Source organism: Plecotus auritus, assembly GCF_963455305.1.
Source record: "Plecotus auritus genome assembly, chromosome: 5".
Classification (NCBI taxonomy): Eukaryota; Metazoa; Chordata; class Mammalia; order Chiroptera; family Vespertilionidae; genus Plecotus; species Plecotus auritus.
Window position 1 is genome coordinate 6,964,563 of NC_137776.1, and position 27,839 is coordinate 6,992,401.

The 27,839-nt window shown below is 45.9% G+C and overlaps 1 protein-coding gene across 4 annotated transcripts in view; it reads right to left on the reverse strand.

The window, feature by feature from the left end:
* HECW2 (HECT, C2 and WW domain containing E3 ubiquitin protein ligase 2) overlaps nucleotides 1-27,839 on the reverse strand; it is a 286,809-nt gene that overhangs the window by 180,873 nt on the left and 78,097 nt on the right. For all 4 annotated transcript variants that reach the window (XM_080669552.1, XM_080669554.1, XM_080669551.1 and 1 more), the window contains exon 2: nucleotides 12,667-12,990. In XM_080669552.1, coding sequence (XP_080525678.1) covers nucleotides 12,667-12,955 — 289 coding nt within the window. In that variant the 5' untranslated portion in view covers nucleotides 12,956-12,990. The remainder of the gene's footprint in view (nucleotides 1-12,666; nucleotides 12,991-27,839) is intronic.

Genomic DNA, 27,839 nt, shown 5'->3' on the forward strand with positions numbered 1-27,839 from the left:
CCTCTGAGAACTGTGACGGTGGGGTTGCCGGCTACAGAAGGCTGTTTTTATGTTCGGATGGCATTCTATCTGTATTCCAGGTATTCACCCCAATTTCCCCTTCTCATAAGAGTAACAGTCACATGGATGAAGGTGCCTCCCAATGGCCTCCTTCTAACTTGATCACGTCTGCAAAGTGAGGTCACACTGTGAAGTACCAGGGTTAGGACATCAACATATGAATGGGGGGTGGGGGGACACGATTCAACCCCCAACAGCTGTATTACAGAGGACACAATCCCAGTCCACGAAGAATTGCTAATCCAATTGTGAAGTTGGGACCGAGCCACATGAGACCATTCAAGACTAACCCCAGAGGGTGTCATCGAATTAGCAGCTCTATGTTTTAGGGACAAGCCTTCAGTGGCTCCTAACACCGCAGGTGCACTGAGTTAGGAAATCGCAAGGCAACTCTGATCAAACTCTGTGACGGTCTGTCCATCTTGGGTAAGCCAACTTATGAACCTGCTTAGTTTCCTCGTCCACGTCCCACCATCCGGGGGGGCATGATGAATCCGCTGCTGTAACATGTGCTCTAAGAACGACATGAACAGTTCCTGGAAGACTCTCTAAATACACTAGTAAACACATGATCATGAAAAAGTGGGAGGGAAGTCCCAAATCTGGAAATCTCGCTTCTGCCTTCTTTCCCACTCCTGTTTGGAGCGCTCCCTTTATTCTACAAGGTGTACCGCAGCCACCCACACCACCCCCTCCATCCCGCATGTCCCTCAGCCCGCTGGTTCCCGCTGGTCTCTATAGAAACCCGAGGGCTTTCTTAGGGACAGGTGGCCTCATTTCCGCCACCATGCACAGCATGCCCCCCCTCCCCCCCTCACCCGGCCTGGTTCGCTGTTGGCCGTCGTTGGTGATGATCACTACTCTGCCGTCTCCCCCGCACCCAGCGCAGCTGCCAGTGTTGCCCTGGCACTCTCCTTGGCTGCTTTGGAGTGAAATGTTTTGCTTTCCCACAAATAGCTCAGAGCCTGCTGCCACGTACACATTTCTTCGCACGCGGGTCTCCCCAGGGACTCGAACACAGCTGTCCATCCGCTAGACGTAGGGGACACAGAGGAAGGCAGCATTCTCCCCACCGGTACCGTTTTCCGCCCGCTCTGCCCAGGCACAGGCAGTCACTCCCACCTCCGCGTCTGCGATAAAGCCCTGCCGGGCCCCCCTTCCTGTAACACCCCAATCTGCAACTAATCCCAACGCCTCTTCTCCACTTTGAACTCCAAAGACAAGGTCTAGCCCCATATTCTCCCATGTGAATTTTATAATTGGGGATTTAGTGAACTATTCCATTGAGCAAGCACCACTCACATGGGTACAACTTAAAGCAACGTTATTCTTTTTTTTTAATATATTTTTATTGATTTCAGGGAGGAAGGAAGAGGAAGAGAGAGACAGAAACATCAATGATGAGAGGGAATCATTGACGGGCTGCCTCCCGCACACCCCCGCTGGGGATCGAGCCCACAACCCAGGCATGTGCCCTGACCGGGAATCGAACGGTGACCTGCTTCATAGGTGGATGCTCAACCACGGAGCCACACCAGCGGGCAAAGCAAGGTTATCTGTACCTGCTGCCTGCTCTCCTCTGCCGGGCGGGACCAGTTCTTCGCTCGGCGTTGCATAAAATGAGAGCAGGCGCCTCATTTTCCCTGGTCACTCTGAGAGGGTGAAAAATCCTCTGGTCACATCAAGTCACAAAACGTTCACTTCTGTGCGGAAGAGGTGCAGCCCTGAGCCACAGTCACAGCTCCCAACGTCAGCTAAGAGGGAGCCCTGCCTCAGCTTTCCCGACGGTGCGTGCTGGCGTCCTTCTTCCTTAACTCAGCCAACCAATGCTTTAGCTAAAAGTGTGGGCTATCCTTGCCAGGGAAGCAGACAGAAAAGGAAACGGGTTCTTTGCTTTGCTCGAACGTAATTCCATCATCATCGCCGTCGTCAACATTTCTTAGACTTTGTCTAACAGTCCCGTGCCACGCACCTCATATGCAGCAGCAAGGCCCACGGACGGGGGCTGCACGGGAAAGGGAACGTGAGAGACAGCAGAACAGAAAGCATTTCTGTGTGCCTGGTAAGGGAAGTCCCTGAACAGTGACGGCTTGGCAATAAAAAGCTTGCACTGAGGTCTTGCCTGGACAAAGGGACCGTGTGTACTGCAGGTTGTTCTAGACAGTGCTGTAAAAGACGATTTATAAAGTAAACCCTTACGAGCTTCCATTACAGGAACCGAGTCACCGTCTACTAGTCATCACCGATGAGATGATGCTCACGGGGCACAGTAAATGCCCGTGGACCACGTCCTGGTGTAACCGCACGAGCCCTCTCGGTCTGAGAGGAGAGACAGAAGAGAGCCATCGGAAGAGCAGGGGGACCTTTCAGACCCGGAGAGTCGGCCCCAGAGGGACCGTGAAACAGGCAGGTCCCCAGGAATCCCCCGGGCCGAGTGGAATTTCAGTTTTAAATGAGAGGGGATCTGGATAAAAGCAGCCCCTAAACACGAGCCATCAGTCTAAGACGCGAGTCCGTTCCAACACTGAAGAAAAACCGACTTGGTGGATCTCAAGTCATATTCCGACAGGTTTTCAAAGGCAACTTTACACTCAGAATCCCAGCAGGAACTGACCTTAGCACCTGACTCCACTGCAGAGGAAAGTCCTATTAGACACTTTGTTTTTGGGTTTTTTTTGTCTATTTTACTGACAACCGTGGGCATAATTCCTTAATCCACCTGCACCCTCAGTTTCTCATGTAGCATGAGGCCAGCGGGGTGAATGAGCACTAATTTCCTTCCAAAACCTAAAACCTCTGTGACCTATGGTTTACAATAAATGTCAGCCGACGAATCATATGTTTTAACTAGAGGCCCGGTGCACGAAATTCGTGCAAAGGTAGGGTCCCTAGGCCTGGCGGGCAATCAGGGCCAATTGTGGCCTTCTGGCTGCCGGCCGGAGCCTTCCTTTGTCCCGCGCCACCCCCTGGTGGTCAGTGCACGTCATAGCGAGCGCTAGAACTCCTGGTCTCCTGGTCGAACTCTCGCGGGGACACTTTGCATATTAGCCTTTTATATAGAGAGATAATTCCAAATGATAAAAATACAGTACCTCCCTACCAACATTCACGCTCCTTCAGTAAGTAATATGGTTTCCTCACCCTTGGGTGAGACTCATGAACAATGAGGTCCCTCCCATGCACAGCATCACATAATGCAGAGGTGATATTGTTGCTGCTTGTCTGAGCAGAACTGCTGTACTTAGAAAGACATCTTTACAAGTAATCAGAACGATTTTTGAAAGGAAATTTTATCAGTTTCATGGCACTCCATTCAGGCAAATGAATCACAGGATGGACCGGAAAATTGGAAGTCACCTGACGTGTGCTGACCTGCGACCGTGCTCAAGTCCCACGGGCCATGTGCAGTCACGGGTCACTTGTTTACCTCCTGGAAATGGCCCAGGAGTGACAGGTTTGGGCAGTTACAGCAAACAAAAAAAATGGCTGTCAAGTGGCCCAACACTAAAAATTTAACCTGCTCCAAAATGTTCACTGAATTCTTAAGGCTTTCCTGTCCACATGGAATGTTCTAGCACATTAAAAACATGCCACAGACATACACTTAAAGAAAAAAATCTATTTGGATGCTGTAAGAAGATAGAGAATAAATATTTAGAATCCTATTAGTTAACTTAATGTAAATTCTCACTTGGAATATTCAAGGTTGTTTCTTTTAGGCTAGTCTTTCAGTAACATGTTGGCTTCTAATCGTATGTGGCTTAGTGCTATAACTATAGTACCCCCAAAAGCAGAACTTACTCCTTAGAGTAAAAGGTCAATTCCTTGACTCATCAATAATTTAATAACAGTTATATTATGAATATATAAGAACATCTTTCAGAATTTCAAAAACACTGTGGATGTTCTTCATGCTAAACTACATGCAACTTTCAGAAAAAACATCAATGACAGTATGCGCAGCAGACACATGATTTTGGAAACAAAAGAACAGGAAAAGACACCAAAAAATGAGGTATAAAACAGTCAGCATGCTAAATCCAGGAAATTAATTTACGTCTATATAAACATACAGCAATTTCCATACTGAAGATGGAAGCCATGGGTAGGCAAACAGCAAGCAAAAGGTCAACATATTGTATAATAATTTGGGGGGAAAATACCTAGAATGACAGCCCTTTAACTACAGTCTTAAACACAGATGGTACTTCACAAATTATTTCAGCCCTAACCGGTTTGGCTCAGTGGATAGAGCGTCGGCCTATGGACTGAAAGGTCCCAGGTTCGATTCCGGTCAAGAGCATGTACCTTGGTTGCGGGTACATCCCCAGTAGGAGGTGTGCAGGAGGCAGCTGATGGATGCTTCTCTCTCATCGATGTTTCTAACTCTCTACCCCTCTCCCTTTCTCTCTGTAAAACTCAATAAAATATATTTTTTAAAAATTAAAAATTATTTCAGAGAGATTAACTGGGGAATTTATATGCATATATGCATAATCCATGGACACAGACAATAGGGTGGTGAAGGCCTGGGAGGGGCAGGTATGGAGTGGAGGGGGTTAATGGGAAAAAGAACAAAGGGGACATCTGTAATACTTTCAACAACGACGATGAATTTTAAAAAAAAAACTCTTTCAGATGCCTGGTATGTAAACTTCTAACATCGTTGAACAAACGAATGACCGGATAATCTAGTCCACTGAATAAATTAAGAGAAAAACGCATAGCCCCAGCTAGGTGGCTTGGCCGGTTGAAGCGTCCTCCCGTACACCTGGAGGTTGTGGGTTCGATCCTCAGTCAGGGCACATATGGGAGGCAGCCAACTGATGTTTCTTTCTCACATCAATGTTTCTCTCTCTTTCCCTTCCTCTCTCTCTAAAACCAATAAACACATCCTCAGATGTGAATTTTTAAAAACTACATAATATGGAACAATCTTCAGTTAAAAAGTATTTACTTTTATTTCATTTGTTCTGGCCTAAAACCCGCTCCTAATGAGTTCAGACTGCATGGATAATGCAGCACAGACAGCAGGAGAGGGGAAAAACCCTCAGGTGACATTCGTAAGAGTAACCTGATAGAAAATAAAAATCATCGCAATATTTGGACAGAAGAATGCCTATTTCAAATACTGCTTGCATCCAGTATGTTAGGGAATAATATATACTAAAGTTCCTTTGGATACACTGAGCTATGCAATTTTTTTTTAGCATTCACTGTCCAGGAAAGTCTTCCATAACTATTTGGAACACATGGATTTCTGTGTGAATGAAATGTCCAACAGGTGTACTAAAAGACAGGTCCGCGTTGGCCTGCGGCACCCATGCAATGCCGCGAGTTCCGACTCTACCAGCTGCTGCTCGTCATACACAATGTCAGACACTGTCTTTGGTCCTACCTGGGCGTGAACGCCTTGCAAAGTGTATCCCAAAGTATGACACCCCCTAACCCCAGCATCTATTCTTTCTTTCTTTTTTTAATCTTTATTGTTGAAAGTATTACATAGATCGCTCTTTTTCCTCTCATTAACCTCTTCCAGCCTGCTTCCGTCCCCGCCCCCCCAGCACCCAGGCCCTCACCACCCCACTGTCTGCACCCATGGGTGATGCATATATGCATACAAGTTCATTGGTTGATCTCCTCCCACCCACCCTCCCCTGCCTTACCTCTGAGGTTCCACCGTCTGTTCATGCTTCCATGTCTCCTGCAGTGACCATGCGAGGATGTCTCAGGCTTTGGAACAGACCAGTGGAGCAGTCACATTGCTAGCAAGACACGTACGTCTCCTATGGCAGAGACACTGACTGCTCCCTAAATGGCTAAGGGCATCTCCCGTTTTCCAGCCCGCTGGCAGCTGGGCAGATCCTGGAGCTGATGCTGAACGACGGCTCTGAGCAGGAGTGAAATGTGTCACTGTGGGGCCAACGCATTGAGGGGCTGGTGTCAGAGTCCCCAGCTCTCTTCCCTTGACACCTGCTTCAGGAGGTTTTGTGTTCCAGACGGAGTAACAACAAGATGGCTGGGCCTCCCACCGTCCAATTTGGCAAAAATCAAGAGGGTGGTGAGCCTGCATCACTAAATGACAGTGCAAAGCAAGACCCTGCCAGCCCACACTGGCCACACAGCATCAGCAATAAATCATCTTTTGTTCTCTAAGCCGCTGAGGTTTCGGGATTAGCTCATTTCTACAGCACAGGCCGACCGATTCTGACTAATACAGGGCTGGGCAAACATAGGTTTACATTGTGAGTATGGGAAACAGTTTAGTCTTGTATTATCACTTATGGTTGTATGACTTCCCATAAGAACAACTGTAAACCTCCCTTTGCCCCATCCTGTGTAACTAGGTAACAGAAAGTACTTCAGAGTGAAGTTGTTCCAAAACCATTTCGTGCACAAAGCTCTTACTTTCTAAAAGCATTTTTAAACCTTAAAGGCGTGACCTAAACAACTCTTCTTTGGCAGTAATCACATAAAAATGCCCAATGAGTTCCAGAACGGACACGCGCTTCAACGCATTTGACAGCTATTCTAAAAACCACATGCCAGCACGTAAATTCTTTGTTCCATTTCATTGGCTTTCGGATGAAACTACAGTTTTCGCATTACCTTGAGAATCCTGTTGGTGTAGCACCTACATTGTACTCATGTTTAAGCACTGCATTGTTTAGCATTGATCCTTTAAGAATTATTTAATTCCGAGTGCTTTGTGTCATAGGAATGGATTTTGCTTCCTGTTACAGAAGGGGACACTTTAACGTGGAAATCTCTTCTTGTGATTTCATTCTGTGGGTACTGAGCTTGCAGTTCAGATTAAGACTCCCAGGAAATGACTTTATGATTATTACTAATAGCCAAAATAATGATGAGAGTACCTTACCATGAGCCCCACAGCTTTATCACATTATCTTACTTAATTCTCATGATATTGGTACTTTTTTAAAAAATATTTTTTATTGATTGTTTTTTAGAGAGAGAGGAAGGGAGAGGGAGAGAAACATCGATGTGATAGTGAAAACATCAATCAGCTGCCTTCTGCACACCCCCTATTGGGGATTGACCCTGCAACCCTGGCATGTGCCCTGGCCAGGAATCAAACTACAACATTTTGGTGCATGGGACAATGCCCAACCGACTGAGCCACACCAGCCAGGCATATTGGTACTTATCTGAGTCTTTTTTTCTTATAGGTTAAGACACTGTGGTTTTAAAAGATTACATAATTCACCAAGCTAGTAAGCAGTTTGGATTTACTAGTCTGTCTGACTATAGAGCCTGTGTTCTTAACAACTGATAACAGAATTTCTCCAAGTGTGATGCATGTAAGAGAGAACTATAACTAACACAGATAACTTTTCCCAAGCCTTATTGCTTAGGACAATGTCAGGGTAGATAATCACTTGTTTTGTTTTCATCCGGTGGTTTACAAAGAATAGTAACAGTACAGGTGATAATCGGGTATTGCAAAAATCATGAAGGTGTTGAGCAGATAACTACAGGTTAGAAAACAATGGACTACGTGTTTCAACACAGAGGCGAAGCAGTGAAGACTGGGACACCAAACACAAGTCCCAGCCTCAAACGCCTCCAACCAGCTGTATGGCATCACCCTTCTGGATCTTAGCTTTGTAAGGTTTTTCTGTTGTCATTAATCCTTATCGGAGGATATTTTTCCATTAAATTTTTTTTTTTTTTTTTTAGAGAGGGAGAGGGGAGGGGGAGGGGAGGGGAAGGGAGAGACATCAATGTAAGAGAGACCAGGGTCACGTGCCCTTGACTGGAATCGAGCCTGAACCCTTCAGTCCACAGGCTAACACTCTATCCACTAAGCCAAACCGGCTGAGGCCTGGATCTTAGTGTTTATCCATAAAATGTCAGCTAATTCATGGGGATTTTAGATCTACAAAATATATGATCTTAGAACATGCCTTTGAAATAAGAGACACCTTTATTTTTTTATATCCTTTATGTACTCACGCTCCCCTCCATTTATCTATTTGACTTGTACTTGTATGCAACAGAAATAAATAAGTAAATGAATGAAATATAGGATCTTAATGCCTTGGCTAACTATTGTGACCTTTCCTTATTGTACTATCCAAATGCAAAGACATAGGAAAAAGGTCATAAGCTATCACAAGCCGTGGTATTTTGGTAAGGCAGCGTCAAAACACAGTGGTTCTGCCACGCATCTTCGAAGATACCATGGACATGTGGACACTAAGGTATGTACTCCAAGTGTGGTCCAGACAAACGCTGGTCAACTAAACGTGACGGGGCCCCTGACAAGATAAGAAGCTGCGCCAGGATATGCAATATCCACATCAAGGCCATTATTTAGTGTAGACAATTTTTAATAGCAACATTTTCTAAACAAGTGAAGCAGCTACACTGACCCACATCCTGGAGAAAGTTTCTTATTCATGACAAACTGACGGTAGCGCAGGTGTACAGCACAGGCTATACTTCTAATTTTCACAGTGTGCGGCCTCCTAGCTCTGTTCATGCGCTTAAGGTCACCTGCAGAGGAGAAATGGCAACGGAAGCCTTTAGAAGTGTCGGAAAAATCAGCCCAAGACCAAGCATTCGGAGGAATCAGGGTGAGCCTGAAACAATGTCATATGCTCCGTCTCCTGCTTAAAGGGTGTCCGTCTGACTTTCCGGGAAAGCGTCTGAGCTGGGCGCCCTAAGTGTTCCTGCACAAAATAACACGTGGCTCTGTGCACTTAGTGAGCTGAGGAGGCGGCGATGAGGAGCACTGTCCAATGTGTGAGGGTCCATTCCCACGTGGAAGACCAACGATAAGCCACAAAGCTAGTGATTTCCAAAAACACGTCCAAGGCGTTCACTGGTGTAGTCTGGAGCTCCAGGGCCAGCACAGAGCTACACTGCAAGTCCCGGGGTCTCTACGAGAAACGGTCATTAGCATCCGCTTCGAGAGCCATGTTTACACCCAAAGTTTCGCCAGATGGTGTCTGGATACTTTCAACTGTTTTTCTTTGTATTCCCAGCAGGACCTATATCCTGCCTGAAATGGCTAGAGAAAGATTTATGTTTCTGATCCAGGAGGATCTATTTTCCCTCCAGATGAGGAGTGCTGAAAGTCAGCTGGAGTTGAGTTATATAGCGTAAAATATAACAATTCGCCCAACAAAACCAAAACTCAGAGGGAGCTGGGTGGGGGACATCTGTAATATCATCAACAATAAAATAAAATAACTCAGACTTGTAGAGAGGCAGAAAAACGAAGCCAAGAGAAACACAATCAAAATGCAGAGCGTGCCAATCAGCAACACCTCACCCGCACGGCGCTCTACCCAACCTTCCCCTTTGGGACTCCTTTCTATAGAGACCACTCTCTGTTCCACAAATAAAACTAGGCGTTGCTAGGAGACAGCCCAGATTCTCAGGACACAACCTAAGGGGAGCGGCTGCTATTCCTGTCGTCCGTGCTACTGTTATGAAACCCACACTCTCAGCACATCTATCTCACGGAGCGCTCGAGAGCTGTCTGCCCTAACACCCTGAAATCTGACATAACTGGGACCCCAAAACTCTTCTCCCCATCCCGGACTTGCGTTTTTTTCCTTTTCTTTCAGGTCTTCTCCAAATGGAGCAGCATCTCCCCCGTCTTCATTTCACAATGCCCAAGAAAACGTGCATGTTTTCAAGTTACCAATGACCCATTCGAAAGATCCTTCCTATTATTAGGAGTCCTTTTCAACTTTTCAGAGTTTCCCCATGACTTGGAGTTACTGTTTGCAAAGCAGTTTTTGCTTTGTCTCTTTTAAAACAACTTAGCCGTTTTCGCCTCTATCGAAGCTTCCCCAAGCGCTCTCCCCAAAGTAGCAACTACCAAGGTGGCCCACTCACTCCCCGCCCTGCCTTGGAGAGCAACTGGCATGTGCCCTCTGCCCTTTCTCGTCTTTCTGTACAGCCACCGCAGCAGATCAGGTAGGAATAACTGCTGGCATGAGAAAGCCTCACGAATCATCACGTAAAGAAAGAAGGGAAGACTTTCGAGCATATAGCAAGAACTTTGCAGCACCAGCCCAAGCTCTTTCTGACTTTCTTTATGTCATCTTTAGCTTGTATTCCTCTTGATTGATGCCTATGGTTGCCACGTGGATACAACTTAAGATATTACATCCTGCCCTGGCTGGCGTGGCTCAGTTTGTTGGGCGCCGTCCTGTGCACCGAAAGGTTGCTGGTTCGATTCCCGGTCAGGACACATGCCTGGGTTTCGGGCTCGATCCCCAGTTGGGGGTATGCAGGAGGCAGCAGATGGATGATTCTCTCTCATCAATGTTTCTATCTCTATATCCCTCTCCCTTCCCCTCTCTCTTAAATCAATAAGAGCATTATTTTTTTAAAAAAAGAGATTTACGTCCTAATTCTACTTTCTGAGCTCAATCCTTAGATTAATTCCAGATTTAAAACTTTGACTCTATTTCTGCCTCTAGAAAATTATACATAAGAACACAAAGATTTTGTGGCTTTGGTCACTCAGAGATGAAATGAATTCTTTAGTTCCTTCTCGAATTAATCTAGATCGAGAAATATAACAAGTGGGGTGGGGAAACACAAAGGAAGGCGGGGAGAAAGTCTGGAGTAACAGGAATCAATGTCTTAAGTGATTCTAGCATCTCACAGATCCCACAAAAAATCTTCCCATATAAAAAAATAAAACTGATTATGTCCCAAAGAAATCTATAATAATAAAAGCATAATAAGCAAATTGACCGAACGACCAAACAGCCGACAACCGTCCAGACGACCACGCTATGACACCCACTGGTGCCAGGCCAGCCAAGGGGGGCGCAATGTGATTGGTCAGGGACCCGACCATCACCCCATGATCGCCCTGCAGAGGGAGGCCCAGGCCACGGACCAGAGGGCTGTGGCGGGTGGGCGGAGCCTCCCTCTGTGGGGGCGATCCATCTCGGGGCTCCCGGACTGTGAGAGGGCACAGGCTGGGCAGAGGGACCCCCTCCTCCCCCAAGTGCACGAATTTCATGCACCAGGCCTCTAGTATCACATAAAAAGCATTTAAGAAAACACAGTCTGCTATTTGTAGTCTCATATTAAGCATTGCGAACTCTAAAATAAGAAGGAAGGAAAAATAAATAACAAAATAAAATAAAGTAAAATAAAATAAAATGAAATGAAAGGAAAAAAGCATTATGGGAAAAGTAAAAAGAAAAAATTTTATAAAATCCAAAACGGTGAAATTACTAAAAGCCAAAAGAGTTACTGCCAAAAAGGAAAATATTTTGTGAACCTAACAGGTACCATAAATGAAAATATAATGTTTACATCATGGAACTGCCTCACTTTGAAAATGTATTTAAACGCACTTGGGGAAAACGCTGGACGCTGAAGACTTTCCCCTGTTGTTGTCATAGGAGAGAAAAAAAAAAAGAAAAATGCATTGATGTTTTTTATTGTTTAGATTTCTTGCTATCCAGCATGATTAAACATTTAGAGGTACAAAAGTAAATACAAACTAATTAATTTAAAATTCCTGGTCCCGGAGAAACATCAAGTGCAGTGGACTTAACACGAATTCAATTTCCACAAGGATGTTTGTCACTTTGCCTCAAACAGGGTTTCCCAGCAGGGGCACTGCTGACACTTGGGTCAGGTCAGTCTTTGCTGTGAGGGGCCATCCTCTGCATCTCAGGAGATTGAGCAGCATCCCTGGTCTCCCATCTCCCCCACCAGCTGCACCCACCAGAAACGTGTCCAGACATCACCAAATGTCCTCCAGGAGCAAAATCGCCCCTGGCTGAGAAGCACGGCCACAAACAGGTCTCCCCCCGCTAATTTATTTATTACAAAACCCCCAAAAATGCTTGGTTTATAATCTACATGGAAAGCAATGATGTCTTTCTAATAAAATAACTAATGTTAATTTTTTTTATTCCCTTCATTCAATGAACAAGTTCTCCAACGTTGGGGAATGTTAGATTTCATTGTCACGTTTGATTTAGATCTCCTGTCTGGCTGGTGAGAAAGTTTTGACCTTTGCTTTCCAATAAGCACACTTTATATTTTCTGGGACACATTATTCATCACTCACCTACTATGAATACAAATTAGCGGGAGAGAGCTGGGACACGTTTCCGAAAACCAAGAGCAACCTATTTCTAACTCATGTGTTAGAAGAATATGACACTTCCTTCACCTAATTCATCGGGCACACATCAAAGAATTCTGAAATAATGCTTTAGACTGCAAGTTGTTCTTAATGAAATGCAACCTTCAGAAAACACAGAGCAGTTTTATCGAACTCCAGATTGTCTTCTCCGTCCGTTTAAAAATACCCATAAATGCCAATCAATAGCCACCTCTTTCCAAAGTGGAACTATTCCTCAGGGGTGACATGAAGTTTTAAAAAGGAAAAAAACTGTACAATCTGCAGATTTGGGAATTTAATTAGGATGTGACCACAGAATTCCTATCAGCGAAGGTATTTATGACGTGCCAGGCCCTGCTGTCGTGAAGGGTTTACCTGTGTGAGTGTGTTCACAGGAGGAAACAAGGAAAAGCACAATGTCGTGTGCTCCGGGCCGCAGGCGGGCGGGCCCAGGGCGTCTGACTCACCGATGTGGTACAGCCCGATCCAGTCGCTGGGGTCCACCTCCTCCTTGATGTCCCAGAAGAGGATGAGGTTCTGGGCGCGGCCCAGCGTGTACTCGTACATGCTGGCCGTCAGGCTGGAGCGGCTCTCGGAGGTCACCAGGTCCGTGTCGCTGTTGGCCCGCTGCAGGGCCATGTTCTCGGGCCTGGAGCCCTGGGCGAGGCTCTGCAGGTTCTCGGGGCTCAGCGTGTAGCGCATCTGGGGGTTCCGCCGCCGCACGAAGAGCAGGTGCTCCCGGGCCGAGCCGGCCATCCCGCCCGCCTCTCCGAGGGTGGCTTCCTACACAGCTGGGGACAGGCAAGCGCACAGCGTTAGGGCCGCAGCACGGGAATCAGGGCTAAGCTCCCCGACATAGAGCCCCGGGTGAGAGCCTGGCTCTGCGCTAATCCCCGGCTGTCAGAACTAGCCCGGACTCCACTGTCCACTGATGGCGTCGGAGCCAGCTGAGGTCAGAGGACGGCAAGGCCCTCGACCTCCCTCGGCCCAGCTCCTCCCAGCACGTCAGGAAGCAGGGGTTTCTCGGCCATCCCTGTAGGGGTGTCCTTTCTCCTTCAGAAACGGCACCCTCTCCTCCTCCACCCCCGCCCCCCATTCACATTCAGTATTTGCTGCTGCTATTACACTTCGAAATAGCAGGACAGAAACATGTGGCACCTGCAAACGGTTGAAATATACCATGAGGACAAGTTCCTTTGCTGGTTTCCATCGCATGGGAATGTAACTCACTCCAGTCTTTTTCAGGAGCCCCACCCATAACCACAGGGGCCGTCATAGTTAAAACCACAGCACCCGGCCCACACACGGCACTTACTCTTTCTAAGACACTCACAAATATATACAAGTTATATATTTGTTTATTTAATGTATCTTTATTGTCAGAAGTTTTACAGATGTCCCCCTTTTTCCCCCCATGGCCCCCGCCACGCCACACCCGCCATTCCCGCTCCCCAGGCCTTCACTGCGCTGGTGTCTGTGTCCAGGGGTGATGCATGTATGCATGTAAGTTCTTTGGTGAATGTCTTCCCACCCATCCCGGCCCCCCTTCCCTCTGAGATTCGTCAGTCTGTTCCATGTTTCCATGTCTCTGGATCTGTTTCATCTTACTTATACGTGAAACCTAATGAACAAAATACACTGATAAACGAAAGAGATCCATACACAAGTTATCGGTAAGTCTTGAGTTTATAAGTCCATCGCTTCATATATTTACATTCCACCCTGCCTGGATAGATTCGCCCACTACATGGAGGTAACGTTGATGTGCCATGCAAGACCATTGTGGGGAGAGAAATCATCAGTGAGTGTTCAATGAAAAGCCGCTGCTGCTGATAGGGAGTAAAGTCAGTGCCACCATCATAACGATGGGCGGTGGCATGGTTACTGGACTTCTCGTGATCTCTATGTAAGCGCAGGGGTCCTCAAACTTTTTAAACAGGGGGCCAGTTCACTGTCCCTCAGACCGTTGGAGGGCCGGACTATAGTTTAAAAAAAAAACTATGAACAAATTCCTATGCGCACTGCGGGCCCGGGAAGCGTCGGCTGCTAAGCAGGACAGGCAGCGGCACCCGGCGGGCCAGATACATGTCCTCGGCGGGCCACATGTGGCCCGTGGGCCGTAGTTTGAGGACGTCCGAAAGGTATATAAATGTTGAATCGCTATGTGATACACCTGAAACTAATACTGGATGCCTATTATAATCCTCTAAAATTTTTTTAAAAGCTATTACTGTTATTTTACTAGGAACATATTCTAATCACTGAATTAATGCCTTATTTAGTTTGGAGTAGCTCTCTCTGGCCTAGAGACTGGGAAGAGTAATACTAGGTCTTGAAAAACAGATAACAGATATTAAATGCTAAAGACACCCCAATAAATGTAATTTTTTTTTAAAAAGAAGTCATTAAAAAAAGACTATCTTCACACACGAAAAATCACCATCAGCTCTCCCTCGTGCTGGCTGACCCCAGGCTTCAGGAAAAGGAGAAAAGCAGTCCACCCTCCGGAGCCGCCCTCATCAAAGTAGCTTCCGGCTCCCTGAGCTCAGGCATCAGCTACATCGGGACGCACGGGCCTGAGTTACAGCTGGTGACTCAACCCCAGCGGTTAAAGAACCAATGGATACAAGACACTGGGGGGGGGGGGGGGCAGGTAAAGGCATGTACTAAAAATGCAATTCTGACTTCCACACAACCCACCCGTCCAAGAACTTCCGGAGCCCACCTCTCCCAAACTGGTGACTGCACGTGGTGAGGTGCGAGGTTAGAGAGAGAAGGGAGGAGAAGGAGAGTCTGCGGCGCAAAACGGGGAGTCAGTCAGTGGGAACCTCACCAAGAGTAATGGGCATAGACCCCCCCCCCAGGGTCTTGAGCAGAGGAGTCCACTATGAAGCTTACACCTGGGAAACTTGATCTGAGCACGTAGTAGGGCTGATGGTCAGAGGAGGAAAGCAGAGGTGGGGAGCCAATTAGCAGCTAATTGGTTCGTTAAGGCATCTGGCACTGAATGCTGAAGAATGGACTTTAGCTACACAAAAAGGGAATACAGCAACCAGGAATATTTAAAAAGAAAAAAAGAGCCCAAAGACTTGGCAACAGATTGAATACAGGGGGTAAAAGTGAAAAAAAAATTAGGACTAAATTCTGGATTTCCCACCTAAGTGACAACAGAATCCCAGAAACGTTGGTAAGGCTGAGAAAAGTCAAGACCACGTTGGGTGAGTTTGCAGTCAATGCAATTCATCTCAGTAACTATGTCCCCAAACTCCCGTGAGGGTGGGCGCGAGTTCCTGGTTACTATGAGGCCAGGGACAAAACAAATATTCAAATGTGAGTTTCTGCTTCGTAACGGCCTCAGGATTCACTATTAAAATTGGCCCTGCCAATGAATCTCTAAAAGGCTTATTAGGTCAGTGTTTAAAAACCCCATTCGGATGTTTTACTTGACACAACTTAGAGCAACAGAAAATAAATAAAATCAGAATGCTTGGACTATAGTGAGCGGCTATTACCAAAGCTGCTTTGGAAAATTTAATTTTTCCGTCATAGGAAAGGTAATGTCCAACACCATGCAAAAATGAATTTGCAAAGTCTCATAAAAGTGAAAAAAATCAAACCACTCTAAATTTTATCGTTCAAAATTGCAGTCTAGAACTACCTCAATCAACGCCATGTTCGCATATGAAAAAACTAGTGCTACTCCAACAACCAGCATGACTGCTTTCTTTAATTTTTCCTCCTGGAATCTAAAAATTCCTGATTGGCTTCAGACCTATGCCTTCTGCAATGAGAAAGGCAAATTTTCTTCAGAATATTGTTCATGCTCTTCTGAAAAAGCACAGAAGATAAACCACGTACTAAGGAAAACTGAGTCGTCCGCACCATCTCTGTTAAAGGGAAAGCAGTTCTTTAAAGCTCTTAGATAACGCCCCCCCCTCCCCGTGGCACCCTCTGGGCCCTCTGTCCCTTCCCAACAGACACAATTTCCCAGCAGGTAGCTCTCCCCAAAAACCCTGCCTCTCCTAACCGTGATGAGGTCTGCACTGCGCGGCTCCCTCCCAGCGCAGACACCGGCCTCAACCACACGGAGCACGCAACGCCTTTTCTTCCAGAGGTCAAGAGGGCTGCGATTACTGAGCAAACTGCAGAACGCCTGAGCAAACAGCTCCGGTCCAGAGCAGCAGCGTCTGTTGAGAAGACTCAGACAGTAGCCGATGACAAAGACATGAGGCAAGTGTTGTCACTTACAATACTTTCGCTAAAGCATTTGGAGGTCAATGTCCATTCACTAACCCTCCCCTGAAGGGAACACATTCATGATCCAGTGGTTTTTACAGACTGGAAACGCACCCCAGGGTCTTAACCTACACTGGACATTGATAAATAAAGCCAAAAATAATCATTAACATCCTGTTTCACCCTTCAAATTCCAAAAACACCACACACACACACACACACACACACACACCTCGTTCAACTACACTATGCTTCAAACTCCATGTGTGTTTTACTACATAAATGAGAGAAAAAAGGGGAGGAAACTATTCTGATGTCAAAGGACACTAACGACCATTAGCCTGCAGAAAGGAGGGATGGGAGCGATCTAGGAAAGCAGAGACCCATCAATGCCAGCTGGCATCTGAGACAAAGAAATCCACTCCCAAACGGTCAACCACGATCCCTCCCTAGTGGGTTTCCCGTGTCCACGGCTCAGAGAAAGCAGTCATTCCTCGGTGAGTGTCACCCATAGCCGTAACCTGTGCTTAGCTTGCCCGACAAGAGGGCGCTGGTAAAGCCGTTAAGGCCAGAAGCATCTCTCCGAGACAACCGGCCAGCACATGCCGTGACTTCAGGGCATTCCACAGGGAGCCTGGGCTGACGGAGGCCCTCACTTCTTCCTCCAGGTGGGAAGTGTCAGAAAGCGCGATTTTCCCTGCAGGCCGCTGCCCTTTGAGAAAAGGCTCTTCTCCCCGCAATTTTATCAAATGATACCTGATGATCCACAACATTTCTACAGAAACTGAAGGCGGCGGGCGAGAAGCGGGGCCTCAAAAGGAAGTGAGCTTTTCCTAGAAGAAGAGGAAATGAACGCTGCCCCAAAATCAAGGAAAATGAAAAAAGAAAAACGCTAACAAAATGTCAGCGCCCAAAGGACAGATCCTTAAATAAGAATATAGGATAACGAGGAGGGTGGGTAGGGGCGGGGGGGGGGGGGGGAAATGGGAGATATCAGTAATACTATCAACAATAAAAAATATATTTAAAAAAACTTTAAAAAAGAATATAGGATAGCGAGTGTGGGAGAAACAAAGGCATCATCTTACTCATTTATCTCCATAGTGGAGGACAGATTGTCAAGAGTCCCTTAATGGAATGACGGTCACTGGCATAGACACAGGTTTTTTAAAACATCGGTCTATACTTTGTAAATGCTATCCAAACAAGAAGAGCAAACCTTCATCTCAAGAATCATTTGTAAACATCATGTCACATTAGGAAAATGGCATCCAAAACTTCATATATTTTCAAGACCTGTTTAAAATTCCACCTATTTTTCAGTAAGTACAGAGGAAGTGTCATGGTATACCCAGGTATTAATAAAAAGAGAAATATTCTGTTTTTATATCCAGTCCTCTGGGTGGCTTGCTTGTCTATTCACAAGAATTGACGAGTTACGTGAGGGAAATGGAATCAATTCATTTTAGAGCCATCTCTTCTGAAAGACATTAAACTTTTACTCCCTCTATATCCTTAAGGGGAACAATGTCTTTTTTCTTTTGCATGAACACATCCCGAAGCATTACCTTCAGTAAAGCTGCAGATAATTGCCAATAGTTGGTCCCAAGCATTCAGCTATTTCAGAATTCTGCATTATTTTGTGTTGGTTGAAGCACATTTGTGTGGGAAAGTGTTCCTTGCAAAGAGAAACCACAAAACATGAGCTTCTAGTTACTGAGTGTCGAAAGCTGCTAGGAAAGATGACCAACTGTGTTTAAATACTATTGTTTATTCCATAAAACACCAGAGGTCACGCCTATATAAACACTCGTGATTGGAGCCTGTACTCTATACCCACAGAAGACATCTTTAAACCTGCATGCGCCTCCCTTTCCGTTCCCACCGCCACAGCAGCACCAAGCCAAGTTCACGTCCTACAGCTAGACCAGTGGTCGGCAAACTCATTAGTCAACAGAGCCAAATATCAACAGGACAACGATTGAAATTTCTTTTGAGAGCCGAAAACCGACTTCTGCGCATGGGCCACCAAGTTTCAATCGCACTGCACGTGCGCGCCCGCACCTGGTATTTTGTGGAAGAGCCACACTCAAGGGGCCAAAGAGCCGCATGTGGCTCGCAAGCTGCGGTTTGCCGACCACTGATCTAGACCATCACTTCCTAGCAGGCCTCTCTGACCTCTTCTTTTCCCCCGGACAATCCACGTACTCTCTCCCAGGAGCACTTTTACGACTACATTCCCAATAAGCTAAACAGCATCATTAAAGGGTCATGCTGGAGATGAGCAAAGGGGCAGGGGTGGGACCGAGTGTAAGGAGGGCGAGCAGGGCAGGCCTGTCACAGGCAGTGGCATTCAGGCTGACTGAGCTGAGGCCTGGAGTCAGCAGGCCCTGCAGAGCCCAGTGAGGGGAGGGTGGCATGGGTTTGAATGGCGGCTCCTGGGGTCAGGGTGGAGAGGAGAGGGTGGGTGTTGGAATGGGTTTCTTTATACTTCCTTCAGTAGACATGCAGTTTCCATACAAACTTTCCACACACGCTTATCTACTCTGCTACCCGTGAAAATGCTTAGCAGGCCCAGCACCACCCACACCATTCTCCCCACCTTCTGCACCTGCTCCACCTTCAAGGTCTGAGGACCACTCTCCTCTTGGAGAGCGCCCGGCCGCAGGCAACTTCCCATGACCCAGTTCCAGTGGCCTTGCTCACGTCATTCGTCTCCTCTGTGCATCACGATGCCTCCTTGTCTAGTTAGAAAGATGCCTGTCTTCTCTTGGCAACGATAAACTCTTTGGGGACAATTACTATTTCTCTTACATGGCATCTCCTCCACAAAATAGTAGGTGATTAGTACATGTTTTTCAAATCCACGAACAGATGACGTTAACAGCTACTAGCGAGAAAAGAAGACTGTAAAAAAATCAAATCAACAGTATGAATACATGTTGACTTTTGTAGACTTAGCTGGCCATCTAAACAGGATCTGCTGAATCAAGTGTCTACTTTGTGATGAACCGTGTAAGATAAATACCACATGATCTCACTTATTTGCGGGATCTAATGAACAAAACGAAGTGACCAACAACGTAAGACCCAAAGCATGAAGGCATGGAACAGATTGACATACCTCCATGTAGGGCTGGGGGGACGAGGAGAGATACCCCAGAGGACGTATCTACTTACGTGCATAGCCCACGGACACAGGCAATAGGGAAATGAAGAGCTGGGAGGGGGGCATGCTGGGCAGAGGAGGGGTAAGGGGGGGAGGAATGGGAGACATCTGTAAATCTGTCAACAATAAGATAAAGTCAAATAAAATGGCCCTTGCTACAGTATAGAAAGAAAGAAAAATCAGCCTACACAGGGAAGACACTGAGAACAAGCAATTGCCTTCGATACTATAAGGTGTAAGTGCACAAGTCAGTAAGCGCTCATGACAGGAAGTGGTCAGTGGGGGCTACAGAGTTTACAGCAGGCCTAGTGAGGGAAATGGAGCTGGGCTTGGAAAATACGAGAAGACCCTGGAATATGGCCTGAATGCTAGGCCAAAGAAAGAATCCAATTAAAAAGTAAAGGAAGACAGGAATTCGCTTTCACTGACCTCACTCCGGCCCGAACCACTATCATCTGTCCTCTGGATAGATAACTGCCTCCTTCCTGCTTCCATCCTTGATTTCTTGCTGCATATTCTCAACACAGCAACGAGAGTGATTCTCTTCCCATGTCAGTCAGACCATCTACTCTCTCCCCAAAACCCTCCAGTGGCCACCACATCCCCCAGAGTAAAAGCCAAAACCCTCACAATGGTCTACAAGGTCCACGTGATCTGGCCCCTGGTCCTCTCTGGCCTCATCTGCCACTAGGGCCACCCATGGTCATGCTACCCTGGTCCCACTGCTGCTCCTAGAAGGCACCAGCCACACCAACCACAGGGCCTTTGCACCTGTGATTTCCCCTGCTGCAGAAGAGCTTCAATTCAATATCCACATGGCTCACTCGGTTACCCCTTCACATTTTGCCCAAATGCCACCCTCTCGGCAGGACCTTCCCCTGCCATCCTATGTAAAATTCCAACCCTACCTACCCCTTTCCCTGCTTTACTTCTCCTCCACGGAACTTTTCATGCTCTAACACCCAGTGTCTCTCACCCCTTGAGTGTACGCTTCATGGAGAGTTGGAAATGACAGGCTGATGTTCGCTCTAGTTGGCAACTGTATTGAGATGATTTTCTCGGCAGAGCACCTAGAACAATGTCCATTCCATTGAGTGATCAATTATTGTTTTTAGCATCACAAGTGATTTGCCACCACAGTAAGACTTCTACCTGAAGTCCCTTCACTGGTACAAGGCAATGGCTGTGGGCAGAAGCTGCAAACACACGGGTGGAATTTCAGAGTCTGAGGTTGCCAACGGATGTTCGCCATGATTACAGAGGTCAACAGAAGTCACAGTAGAACAGGAAAAGGGGTAAGGGATGAAATCAAACAATAAGAAGTAAGCATGTTAGAGAGGGGAGTCCCGTGTAAGTCATAAGCACGGCGTGCTAAGCATGCCTGATGCTCATACAAATAGTTCTCGACGCCTACTATGTGCCAGGCACTGCTCCACCTCCAAGCTGCAACAGGAAAGACCCCATTCCCAAGGAACTGACAGTCTTAAGGCTTAAAAAATGAAATTTTAAACAATAATGAAAAGTCACACAATTCCCAGTGGCATAGAGAATCATCCAGAACCAACAAATTAACTGAACATCAACATGCAAAATGCAGGTTAAGGAAAGATGAAATCATCTCTCTTCAGGGTTTCAAGTCAATGTCGTAAATGCAGGTGCGAGCAACCTCCCGCCCCCACAGCAGAGCCCCAGTTCTTTCAGTAGCATGATCCCCCTTATCGATGGCACCGACTTTAATCTCGATACAAGCATTAGGATAAACGGGTCTGAAAGCTTTCCCCAGAGGACTACTTGCCTTTTCACAGCACTGCCAAGAAGAGGTCCTTTTTAGCTACGGAGTCATTATCCACCTCCACTCAATTAAGGAGCGGAAGAAGAAAGGAAAAAGAAAAACACAAAACAGTGAACTGAAGACTTTTTAAATTGGTCCCCATTCCACCATTTCTCCCACGCAATGACAGCTGACGCCCGCCAGTCAGGGCCCAGGGTGTCAGTCAGTCACTGGCGGAATCCCGACAGTCCAACAATAAACTGATTGCAAAGAGGAGCTGCATGAACTGACAAAAGATCGGGAATTCAGAAAAGTCAATGAAAGGGATTTTGAAAAACAACTTGAATCGCATGCCAAGCCACGGATTAACAAGGGTCTGGCAGGGTTAGAAGAGTTGACAACTGAAGGACAAGAAAGTGAAGAGCAGTTTGAATGTTACAGGATTAGAGAGGCCGTGCGTGGGAAGGGACAGACCCGTGTAGTGCTTGTAATATGACTCGCATGATGGTGGTGAGAAAGACAAATATCATTATGTGTTATCATACCATTTTCTTGAAAAAATTAACACCCCCCCAACCCTCTAAAAATTTCAACACATCACTTGTTCTGTTTCCTTCTAATAAGTAAGCCATCTTTGTGATTATCATCTACATTGTATTGTGAGATAAACTGATTCTCATCATTCGAACTTCTGTCAAAAATCAAACCCTTTTCACCCTATTTTCCGTGAAATGTGATTGACTTTAATAGGCCTGCTTTTCTGGCCTCTCCCCTCAACCCGATGTTACCTCTACAGCTACCCTGTGATGGAAATGCTCATTCTAGATCTTACTTCCAGACAGAGGCACCACGCTGATGGGTGGCAAGCTGAGCCCACACGGACGCCTTTACAGCCTGCTGCCCTCCCGTAGGCCAGAGCCTCTCCTGGCTTCCATCACAAGGCCCATCGTTGGGGTACCCAGGGTTTCCCACCAAACTGGGGGAACGATGACATCATCTCTCTACAGGGTTTAAAGCCAGTGCCTTCAATGCAGGTGCCAAGCACATCCCGCCCCCACAGCAGAGTCCCAGGTCACCTGACTCGCCTTCCTCCTCCCGCCTTCCCCTTCCCGTTCCTGCTCCTAGGAAGTCATCACCTACTGAATTGTTATGAGCCACAGGTTTGTTACTATCGGTCAACTTGACGAGCCCATCGTGGTGCGGAGAAGCCACGATTCCCCTCTTTCAGGACAGTCTCCCTGGGCTCTGCCGGCGGACAGAGCGGGCAGAACCGAGGCCGAAAGGGTGGCTTCCTGCTGGGGGCCCTTCCGGAGTGAGACCCGGCCAACATCGCGTCTCCCATGCCCGTCTCTTCGCACCCACCCATCTTTACAGGGTACCGAATACATATTGGAGAGATCCCCTGAGCAAGCACATGGGCACGCTGCTTAGAAACCCTGCGGTGCCCGGCCAGCGTGGCTCAGTGGTTGAGGGTCGACCTAGGAACCAGGAGGTCACCGTTCGATCCCCAGTCAGGGCACATGCCCGGGTTGTGGTCTCGATCCCCAGTTGATGTTTCTCTCTCATCCATGTTTCTCTCTCTCATCCTCTCCCTTCCTCTCTCTGAAATCAATAAAAACACGTTTTAAAAAAGAAGAAGCTTCTTCTTCAGTAAGCTGAGAGGAGCAGTTCTGCCTCCAGTGTCAGTGCTGAGTCACATTCCGTGGCTTTGAGTTTGTGCTAAAGGAAGACGGTGATGGCTTCTTATCCTAGAAACGGGGAAGAAAGAGACTGGGGACGCCACGTCTGGGGGCCCTGCCTGCAGCACCAGCTCCCTCCGCCCGAAGGCACTGACACACACACACTGGGACTCTGTGCCCCACGCTCCCCGCCAAATCCCGGACCCTAAGTCCTCACACAGAACAGGTTAGTGTCTCCTCCGCTCCCCATCCCCCGGGACAAACGAGAACATACGAATGGAGTCAGGTTTGAAGCCTGGTGGAATGATTGCTAGAGAATAGATCATTCTTACAAAATAGTGACAGACCTATTTTAATTAGGTCATATATCAATTAGAGTTATATGACTGCAAGTAAAATGGCCAATTTCTTTCTAAAGATGCTGAGAAATTTCATTTGTTTCAGTGAGTCAAATTATATTCTCACTTATTAAATTTATAGAAATTGGATTCCTGCTCCCAAATTCAATATACTATAAGAAAAAAGCATTTTAATCCATAGATTAAAATCTATTCAAATAAATAAATCCATAAATTTTTAATAAATAAAATTAATTTTTTTTTCTTAGACTGCTACATTATTCAATTTAAAAAGATGCCGTGGCTCTAAATAATAGTTTCAAATGAATTAAATTAATATAACTGGTTGTGATTGGGGGGGGGGGGTAATCTCAAAACACTATGCACTTACCCATTACCCCATTAATCTAATTATTTTAATATGTTTTTATTGATTTCAGAGAGAGGAAGGGAGAGGGAGAGAGAGAGAGAAATATCAATGAGAGAGAAACATTAATGGGGTGCCTCCTGCACGCCCCCTACTCGGGATCGAGCCCACACCCAGGCATGTGCCCCAACTGGGAATCAGAGGAAATCGAACAGGCAACCTCCTGGTGCATGGGGCGACGCTCAACCAACTGAGCCACACAGGCTGGGCAGTCTCTGACTGGGTTGATGCCGAGGTCTGTCAGCAATTAATTACTCCTAAAGAAGACTTTGAAAGAACGTAGCCCACTAAATTAGTAGTTTTAAGTGCCTGTGCTCAACGTCTAAATCAAAAATAAATACTCCCTACAGGCTTCCATACCAGCGTAGTCTAAACCCAGGCAGGTGTGCAATGGAGCATAAGCTTTGCAAGGGTTTCCATCAAAGATTTACGAAGGAAAGACCTTGCTAATGAGGATCTGCATATATGATCACGAAAGAAATATTTTGACTGTTTGCCAAAAGATTCCTGATTATTAATGGCGCTTGCTGATGTTAAAGGCAGCTTTAAAATCTCACCTGCTTTAATTTTCAGTGACGGTTTCTATTTAGTTACTTAACAGAGTCCTCTCTTTCTATAAACCAGGTTATGGAAACGTCATGTGTAAAACCGGGGAGCTGGAGCCAGCGAGGTGGACGCTGCCGTCAGGGCACATCCAGAGCTTATTAGCGCCCCCTAATGACAGCACACGTCATCTCTGGGCAGCTCAGTGCGGGGAATCCGTCACTGGGAGCATCAGGAAGGGCTCCATGCAAAAGGCGGCCTTGCGTTCCGGCAGCGTGAACCCCAGGTAAAACTTGCCAACCGAATTTCACAAAAAATGAAGAGTTAAGAGAATAAGGAAAAAAATACTTTTAGAGCTTTTTTCCAATTATAAAAATAACACATGCCCACTATAAAATCTCAAGAGAGATGAGAAAAGGTAACTATCAGCCACAATGCCACCGCCCAGAGACGCCAGCCCACTGCACTGTGGTCTATAAACACATGCACAGCGATCCAGACGCACAGATACGATGAGGTCATGCCACAGACTACAGACGTTCCGTAACCTGCTCTTTTTCATGCACAACGAACGTCATGCAGGCATGCGTATTAAAACACATGGCACCATACCATCCTTTCCAGCCGTCGTAAGACTTCCGTGGATGATGTGCCATAATTCAGCTAAACATCTCCCTCAGCATGGCCATTTAGATTTTGGCTATAAACCATGCTGTAGACACATCTCATCCATTTATTCTCACACTTGCCTGGTTACGTCCTTAGCAGTGGACTGGCTGGATCGTAAGGTGTTGAAGAGCGTTACCACAAAAGCTTTAGAAAGGAGATGCAAGAAGCATCCCCCACACCTTCAGTGCAGAGGGGCCGGCTAGTTCCTCCCGACACCCTCACTGACACGGAATGCTTTCCATCTTGGAGGCAGCTCAGTGCGTAAGAGAACGGGTCCTAGAACTAGCATCTACAGCTGGACGCAGCTCCCAGCTCAGTCATGGACTAGCTCTGTGGCCCCTGGGAAGTTACTCAACATTTATGCAGATTTTTGTAAAGAAGAGGCTACATCTTCATACCTCAAAGGGTGATTGATTGATTGATTTCAGAGAGAGGAAAGGAAAGATAAAAACATCAACCATGAGAGAGAATCATTGATCAGCTGGCTCCTGCATGGCCCCTACTGGGGATGGAGCCCATAACCTGGCCCGACCCAGAATCAAATGGTGACCTTCTGGTTCTTGACGCTCAACCACTGAGCAACACTGGCTGGGCAAGGGTTATTTTTAATGAGTAAGTGAGTTACTATCATACCTAATACACAGTAAGTATTCAATAAATATTTGCTCATATTATATTGGATAGTGTCCATCTGAAAGATAAAAACAAATCTCATTTTTGTTTACGTTGCATTTATTTGATTCTTACTGGGATTAAACATAGGCCCTTTCATTTTATTTTTATAAGTATTTTCATTCCCTTGGCCTATTTTTTTAAGTAGTCAATCATATCATTTACTAATGGTGATTTCTCTTTCTTCCGGATTTATTTTGGGAGTATAGTTGTACTGGTTAGAATTTCTAAAACAAAGTTGAATAATATTAAAGGTCACAAATATCCTTATCTCATTCATAACTCTATAGTAATAAAAACATTTTTAAAGTATTTGAAAATTCAAAATTATAAAATGTATAGACAATTTTTTCTATAGATTTTTCTTACAAAGCATTCTGGAAATACAAGTTCTGTGTTGTTTCTAAATTTTAGCATTCTTTGGGAGGAAAAGTCTTCTTCAATACTTCAAGTTACAATAAATTTTATTAACTAAACTTGCATACACCAAAAAACCATAGTAATCTTTAACACTGGAAATATAAATTATAGAATAAAAATTATTATATTTCTCTAATTTGTAAATTATCAAAAGAAATTCAAAAGACAATAATGTAGTTTGTCCACACCCCACACTCCCACATTCTGAAAAGGAGCCTGAATTATTTCTAGATATAAAATCCTCCACATACAAATTAAGACCCTACTTGCTCAGCCACAAAACGAGGGGATACTCTGATCACAGAGCAGGTTAGCTTCTTTTCCCCAAGTTAAACAACAGAGAGGACACTGAGCTAAAACTCTAAACTACATCACATATTCTGGAGGATCTTGCCAAGTCTTAACAACAATACGTGAGTCTATAAACCTAGAGGCGAAGTTATAAAGCAGAATAATAACATATTCACTAAGGACTGAAAATGTGCCAGATCTCATGCTATGAGCAGGTACAATACACATCATCTTCCATCACCAATTTACCTACCCCAACAAGGAAAACACCCCCCCCCCGCCACTGGCTGCACAGTGCCTTTGCCCCCCAGTCTTCCAAGAGCACCCTATAAATGGACTACAGAGGGTCCTTTGGGTGTCATGGCTGACCAACTCTCCCCTGAGGAAAGACAGGGAAATTTCCGGGCCGCAGGCACTGCAGACACTGTTGGAGCTTTGACTGGCGAGAGGTGGATTACTGGAAATCACCACAATCAGCAAGTAAGAGTCATCTTATCCCAGAGTGCAGGACAGGGTAAAATGACACTGAAGTATGCCCAGATGGCCTTCCTATTTACCCTCCGGGGACACTTCCCCTGAACAGCAGTGAGCATGGCTAAGAAACTCTGGATTTACTTCTCTATGGAAGGGAATGTGAAATGAGGCAAAATACACCAATTTAACAAAACTGCCTGATAGAGCAGTTATAGCACTTTCCAATAAAACATGCTTCAAATGTAAACAACCGAGTTTTCTTTATTCTTTTTTAAAAAATATTTTTTAATTTATTTCAGAGAGGAAGAGAGAGGGAGAGAGAGAGAAACATCAATGATAAGCGAGAGTCATTGATTGGCCGCCTCCTATACACCCACCTTGGGGATAGAGCCCACAACCTGGGCATGTGCCTTTGACCGGGAATCAAACCACGACCTCCTGGTTCATAGGTCGACGCTCAACCACTGAGCCACACCGTCCAGACTATTCTTTAATAACACCTGTGCATGGGCTGTTCATTTGGAAGGGCCCAGAGATTCCTAAATAATAAGTCTACTGGTTCATATGCATCTAATCCTGGTATTCATAGTCCTTGAACAAGCTCCAAGCGGAGAAGAGATATCCAAAGTAAGCCTGAGAAGTAGAAATCATCTGGAAAAGCATCAATAGAGCCTAACGAATAGATACAGTACAAAATCGAGACATGAAATTCCGAATGTTGAGCTGCTGACACGTTTAGTAAGACACTAGCACATCCGTCTCTACGCTGATTCCATAACCTTGATCGTATCAAGTGCCGAGGGTTGACCACTGCTTCATTTCAACACCAGATTTAGAACGGAAAGAACTCTCAGAGAGAATCTAGTCTAACCCTTTCCTTTTTGAGGAAACACCACTAACTGAGTCTCTGAGGGCCATATGATCTCTGAGTCAGGGTCCTGCAGTTCAAAT